This window comes from Elephantulus edwardii, unplaced genomic scaffold, assembly GCF_000299155.1.
Source record: "Elephantulus edwardii isolate Elephantulus edwardi_28Jun2011 unplaced genomic scaffold, EleEdw1.0 scaffold00200, whole genome shotgun sequence".
Lineage (NCBI taxonomy): Eukaryota > Metazoa > Chordata > Mammalia > Macroscelidea > Macroscelididae > Elephantulus > Elephantulus edwardii.
The window spans coordinates 2955799-2963068 of record NW_006399950.1 but is presented as its reverse complement, the minus strand read 5'-3'; the positions used below and the strand labels follow the sequence as shown (position 1 = coordinate 2963068).

General features: G+C 48.6%; 1 protein-coding gene across 1 annotated transcript; it reads left to right on the top strand.

Moving 5' to 3' along the window:
- Nucleotides 1-208: 208 nt before the first annotated feature.
- LRRN1 (leucine rich repeat neuronal 1) lies at nucleotides 209-2380 on the top strand. The gene has a single exon (XM_006897083.1). It carries the CDS (start codon nucleotides 230-232, stop codon nucleotides 2378-2380), a length of 2151 nt encoding a protein of 716 aa, XP_006897145.1. The 5' UTR covers nucleotides 209-229.
- The last annotated feature ends 4890 nt before the right edge of the window (nucleotides 2381-7270 follow it).

Here is a 7270-nt window from a genome sequence, read left to right as displayed (position 1 = left end):
GGCTGAGGTAGCCCCTGCCACAGAGCGCCCTGAGAGTCACAGTTCAAAGACTCCACGTTGCCTCCTGCCTTTCAAAACTCCGAGAAGCAGCCCCTCTGCCCTGGGAGTCCTCGGGTCCAGCCTCCACTGTGCCTGGATGCTGGCGCCAGCTGCCCGCTGTCCTGCGCACCACCAGAGCGGCCTCACGCGTTGTTAGAGCCAAGGCGTTGAACCTGCTGGGCCTGCCAGCATGGCTAGGATCGGCACCCCTTCCACGGCCTGCTGGGTGGTGCTGGGCCTGTTCATGACTTCACGGACTGAGTCTTCCATACCGAGTAGTGAGTGTCCCCAGCTGTGCGTCTGTGAGATTCGGCCCTGGTTCACCCCCCAGTCCACCTACAGGGAGGCCACCACGGTTGACTGCAATGACCTGCGGTTAACTCGCATCCCCAGCAACCTGTCCAGCGACACCCAGGTGCTGCTTCTGCAGAGCAATAACATCGCAAGGACCGTGGGAGAGCTCCAGCAGCTTTTCAACCTGACCGAGCTCGATTTCTCCCAGAACAACTTCACCAACATCAAGGACGTGGGGCTGGCCAACCTGAGCCAGCTCACCACTCTCCACCTGGAGGAGAACCAGATTACAGAGATGGGCGACTACTGCCTGCAGGACCTCAGCAACCTGCAGGAGCTCTACATCAACCATAACCAGATCAGCACCATCTCTGCCAACGCCTTTGCCGGCCTGAAAAACCTTCTGCGGCTCCATCTCAACTCCAACAAGCTGAAAATCATCGACAGCCGCTGGTTTGACTCGACGCCCAACTTGGAGATCCTCATGATTGGGGAGAACCCTGTGATCGGAATTCTCGATATGAACTTCAAGCCACTCTCCAACCTGAGAAGCCTGGTCTTGGCGGGCATGTACCTCACCGATGTCCCAGGCAACGCCCTGGTGGGGCTGGACAGCTTGGAAAGCTTGTCCTTCTATGATAACAAGCTGGTCAAAGTCCCTCAGCTTGCCCTGCAGAAAGTCCCAAACTTGAAATTCTTGGACCTCAACAAAAACCCTATCCACAAGATTCAGGAAGGGGACTTCAGGAACATGCTTCGGCTGAAGGAGCTGGGCATCAACAACATGGGCGAGCTGGTCTCTGTGGACCGCTTCGCCCTGGACAATCTCCCCGAGCTCACCAAGCTGGAGGCCACCAACAACCCCAAGCTCTCCTACATCCACCGCCTGGCCTTCCGCAGCGTGCCGGCCCTGGAGAGCCTGATGCTCAACAACAACGCCCTGAACGCCGTCTACCAGAAGACGGTGGAGTCCCTTCCTAACCTGCGTGAGATCAGCATCCACAGCAACCCGCTGAGGTGCGACTGCGTCATCCACTGGGTCAACTCCAACAAGACCAACATCCGCTTCATGGAGCCCCTGTCCATGTTCTGTGCCATGCCGCCCGAGTACCGGGGGCAGCAAGTGAAGGAGGTCCTGGTCCAGGGCGCCAGCGAGCAGTGCCTTCCCATGATCGCCCACGACATCTTCCCCAACCACCTGAACATGGACGTGGGCACCACCGTGTTCCTCGACTGCCGCGCCATGGCTGAGCCTGAGCCCGAGATCTACTGGGTCACGCCCCTCGGGAACAAGGTGACGGTGGAGACCCTCTCAGACAAGTTCAAGCTCAGCAGTGAAGGCACCTTGCAGATATGTGACATCCAGGTCGAAGACTCAGGAAGATACACGTGCGTGGCCCAGAATGTGGAGGGAGCGGACACCCGGGTGGCCACCATCAAAGTCAACGGGACCCTTCTGGACGGCGTCCAGGTCCTGAAAATCTACGTCAAGCAGACGGAATCTCACTCCATTCTGGTGTCCTGGAAGGTCAATTCGAATGTCATGACCTCAAACCTGAAATGGTCTTCGGCCACCATGAAGATTGACAACCCTCACATAACCTACACCGCCAGGGTCCCTGTGGACGTCCACGAGTACAACCTCACCCACCTGCAGCCGGCCACGGATTACGAGGTGTGTCTCACCGTGTCCAACGTTCACCAGCAGATGCAGAAGTCGTGTGTGAACGTCACCACCAAAACCGCCGCCTTCGCTCTGGACATCTCGGACCAGGAGACCAGCACAGCCCTGGCCGCGGTGATGGGATCCATGTTTGCGGTCATCAGCCTGGCGTCCATTGCCATGTACATTGCCAAAAGGTTTAAGAGGAAAAACTACCACCACTCCTTAAAAAAGTATATGCAAAGAACCTCCTCGATCCCACTCAACGAGCTGTACCCACCTCTCATCAACCTGTGGGAGGCAGACAGCGAGAAGGACAGAGACGGGGCTGCGGACGCCAAGCCCACGCAGGTGGACACGTCCCGGAGCTACTACATGTGGTGACGCAGCTGGGACATCTTGCTTCTGGTAGTAAGGAGCACAGAGACGTTTTTGCTTTATTCTGCAAAAGTAACTCGTTGAAGACTTTTGTATTTTTGACTTTGCTAGTTTGTGGCAGAGCGGAGAGGACGGGTGGATATTTCCAGGTTTTTTAGTATAGCGTATCGCAAGGGGTGGCACAGCTCGGGGCTATTCTACGCTTCCAGGGGTGTTTGCTTTTTATTCCTATCATTATATTATATTATTATTATTATTTTATTTTAGTTGTTGTGCTAAATGCAGTAATGCTGTTTTCACTATAATGCTCAATCAACAGTTCCTGACAGGTTGGGGTCCCTGGTGCTTCAGCCGGTAGCACGGCCCCTCTTCTGAAGCCATCGTCAGAGTTACCACATTCTACAAAAGCTAGCACAGGTGGGAAGCAGCAGTGAACCATCTGGCCCAGAGACTTTCTAAGGCCAAGGCTAGACTTGTTTTCTTGGTTGGATGATGTTAGTTGCCTGTACTGTAATGTTGTATCAACTGAACTGAATGTTTTGCCTTTGAACAATGGCTTTTCTTTCTCTTCCTTTCTTTTTGTACTAGTTAGAGGCTTAGAACAAGCTAACAGGCAAGAGAAAAATGTATACCAGATTTTTTAATATAACAGACTACATGTTAATTTTACCTTATTCTTTTTATTATCTTTAGTAGATACTTTTAAAAGACAAACTACTTTTGTTGTGTTTCACTCACCAACATGTGGTGTATGATGAAGACAGAACTATAATAAATTAGTTTTGTTCGGATTTTTTTTTTAGAACACTCGCAATAATGTATCATTTATAGCCCTTGCTGGTAGCAGTAGTAATATTTTTTACATCCATAAAAACAACAACCAAAATAAATCAGCTAGAGCATGTTGGTTTTTTATAGTTAGGCCCTAGAAAGTTGTGAGTTGTTTTACTAAGGGAAGAAAACTCTATTTTAATGAAAAAGAGTTCAGTATTTTAGACATTTTTGACCTGAGCCTAATGATGGCATGGGAGGGGGCGGGAGCTTATGTGAGGAAGGGGGTGTATCACTGAATCCCTGCAAGGATAACAGAGAATTACATAAAACATTGGATAATTCCTTTTCTGTTATGCTTTTACTAAAACGTCATTTATTTTTTTTTTTACTATTTTCCACATGTTCCATCAACGTTTACAACACATAGCAATGCAGTATTTAAAGTATGTTACATAATAGCGCTTCTTTTTCAAAATAATGATCTATATGCTTTCACCCATATTGGTCCATATAATTAGTATTGAGGGATCTGCTGAGAAAAGTAAATTAACAGAAAACAGAAAAAAATGTCTGCATGGTTTTTCACACAAGTTCCCGATATAAACTACTAACTCATTGCTGTTGAGTCCCGCAGGTTTTCAGAGGTTGTAAACAGCTTGGGAGAAGACTGTCCTTCTTTCTCCTGCAGAAAGGCAGTGGTGGATTTGAACTGTCTACCTCTGCGTTGGTAGACACATACACATTCCCCCTGCAAGTCATGGTATTTTCAGTTGTTTCCTGTGCATCTGAGAGTTGGACAACGATTCATGAATCAGAGCGACAAAATCAGACTCGATGCCTTTGAACTGTGGCACTGGCGAGGAGTACTGGCGACCCCGTGACGGTCAGAGGACCGACATTTGTCTGGCTGGCAGTGCAGCCAGGTGCTGCTTAGAGGAAAGCACAGAGCAGCTTTGTCTCACATACTTTGGACATGTTTTCAGGAAGGGCCAGTCCTGGGAAAAAGACATGGTACGTGGAAAGATGGAGATTCTGAGAAATAAGGACGACACTCAAGGGGGATTGATACAGTGATTAGAACAAAGGGCATGTCAGCGATGATGAAATGGGACAGGACAGGACGAGATTTTCTGACATGTTTATTTTCTTACTGAATCTCCCCTGTACTCACCCTTGCCCTCCATCCAACCCTTCTGTTTACTAATCTGTTACCATTTCTGCCTGTCCCATCCCTGCCCACCAACCCTCCACCGCTGTTGATATCTGTATTTAGATCTTAAAATGTATCTCTCTTCCTTAAGAAACTTTACATGCTGAGGATCTGACGGTATACTTCGAAACTGCCCATGTCAGGCTACACTGTAACTCTGACCAGCCTTCCCTGCAGGCTCCTTTTGGACATACACGCTTAGGATTAAAAACTTAGAAAGTTTTATGAAGAAGATTGCAAACGCAGTCTTTCCTTAGCAAAAGCAAACAAATGGAAACCTTGAAGGTTTATGTGAAAGTCGTGACAGCTCAACACTTGGTTCCAAACCTGAAACAAGGAAACATGCACTTCACGTTCTGAGACATTTGTGGGGTGGCACCGGGCAAAACCAGAGACAAGCGGAGCGGCCACCTCGCATGTGGCTTCTGCGGTCAGCAGGTGGGTGGACATGCACTCCGGGGAAAGTCCATCCGGATGGCGTACGACCTCAGAGGAGTGGTCTGGGTTTTCTAATGGACGCAGCTGTTCGTCTGACATTTCTTCCCTTATGACCTACATGACGCACAGCCAGTGACACACACCTCGAAAAATAGCTCTGGGCATAAAGTGGGTCATGCCTGGCCTCTCCTTTCTATATGAGCCTCACTCACTTTCTCTCATACATCCCACTAAACAAGGTAAATTTCCGCCTGACCCCTGATGTCTTGAATTAACAAAATGGCCTTCTAAAGCAGCAGTCTGCATATTACCATGTCTCAGTGACTGAGACAGTAACTAATCAGGGCCTATTTTCCTCCTGTCTTATTCTGTGTATATTTTAATATACACAATCACAGAAATATACATCATAATATAGAAATGGAATCATAGTGCATATAGATTTGTATACTTTTGTTTCCTCTTTCACTAGAAAAATAAAGAGTCTTCCTATATGAAGTGACTTTGGGAAGCATGATTTAAAGACCATTATCATCATCTGTCAGATGGCTAGTCGTTAATTCAACAATTCCTTTCTTTTTTACCATCTGCACTGCTTCTCTACGGGAGCATGGATGGTGCAGTGTGTCCCATGACATGTGCTACCCCAGAGAGAAGGATGAGGCTGCCTCTCCCTTAAAGGTGAGCCTCGGGACCTTGCAGAGAGTGGGAGCCTGTCGGGGCGGGGGCGGGGAGCCATACTGGGAGGTGGGACCCTTGTTAGAGAGTCAGACCTCTGCTGGAGAGCGGGATCCCTGCTGGTGGTTGGAACCCCTGTGCCTCAGAGTCTGGCTTTTCCTCTGTGTCAGCCCCTGGGGCTTAAACGCTTGCCTGCAGGACCCATTTCCTGCCTCAGGTGTAATCACCACAGCAGGCAGGCAGGTAGGTAAGCATCCACACATCACCCATGTGAATTCCCACTAGGAGGAGGAAGTGGAAGTGCAGGCAGGTAGAGTCAAGTCTATTTAGGGAGCTGAGACCTCCAGGCCAACCACACAAGCTCAGAGGATGCACTGAGGGACAGTGAGAACACAGCCCTGGAGAATACCTGGGCAGGAGAGCAGGTACCTGGATAGCCAGGGCCCCTGCAGCTCTGGAGGGGGCTTCTCAGAGGAGCTGAAAATAAACTGCTTCTGGTGCCAAAGACGACTCTGACTTCACTGCCCCATGTGGCTGTAGCCCCCCAGAGCTTCCCAGGCTGCCTTCTTTATGGGCTTCCTGCCAGGCTTTCTTCCTTGGGGTCATTAAGTGGGTTCTGACCGCCAGCCTTTGGTTAAAGGTCAAGTGTTTGGCCACTGCAGGACCAGAGCTCCAACCATCTTAGCACCTTTTGTTTGGAGCAAAATCTGGGTAAGGTTTTCAAAAGAGCCGTGAGGTTAAGGTTCTGGGTGAAGCTTTGTTGCCCTCAGTGACTTCTGTTAGGTTGGCCTCGTGGTCAAGCCCAGGCCGGTCAGTGCCCGCAGCTTGCACACATTTTCTTTGGAGTGTGTGGTGCTAGGGAAATAAGAAGTCCAGTTGAAAATTCAAGTGCATATTTAGGAAATGGGAATGGATTCCTTGTTGTTTTAAAGGGTAAATTCATCCTCTATTCAACTTGTTACTTGCCCACTCCTACAAATGTTTCTGGTTTACTTGTGAAACAAACATCTGAATTCTTCTTGCCCTTTCACTTATATTTACTGTTTTACAGCATTGTTCCAGCCATTTCTGGATCATGTTCAGCAGGATTTTGCTAGTGTGTGATATTAGTGATGTGGTTCGATAATTTCTACACACTGTCTGGTCACCTTTTTAAAAATGGGAATATATATGGCTTTTTCCCACTCAGTTGGCCAAGTAGTTGTCCTCCAGATATCTTAGCACAACTTGGTGAGCACATCCAGGGCAGCATGTATTTGCGGAAATATGTCAGTTGGTATTCCACCAATTCCTGGGGCGTTATTTTTTGCCAAGCCCTTCAGAACAGACAGAACTTCCTTGATAAATGTCCACCCTTGTGGAGGTCATATGAGCAGGAGTGACATTCACTTTCTAAACAACATGCTTGTGAAAACTATGAACTTTGATAAATGATGATAGTTCTAGAAAATCTTCAGGTCTTTTGTTCATGGGGGTCACTGTGAGTCATGCTCGACTCAACAGCAGTCAGCAACATTTTACAGTAAGCATTTTACATCTAGAATTTCTCATTTTCAAAAACAAAATCCGCCCAGGCCTTATGTCGCGTGGTTATGTTAACTGCTCACTGCACCAGTCCAGCAGCCATGGCCCCGCAGAGCAGAACCTGCCAGCCCTGTGCCCCATGAGCACCGCCTGGTACAGAAGACTTCACACTGGACCGAGGCGCCATTCCTACGGATTGTCTTTGGATTCTTCATTTGGTCAATAATGGGAATTCATGAGAGCAAGAGGTGAATGATAGAGATGAATCTTGA

Coding starts and splice junctions, on each gene's coding strand:
- LRRN1 (XM_006897083.1), top strand. CDS start 230: ATGGCTAGGATCGGCACCCCTTCCACGGCCTGCTGGGTGGTGCTGGGC.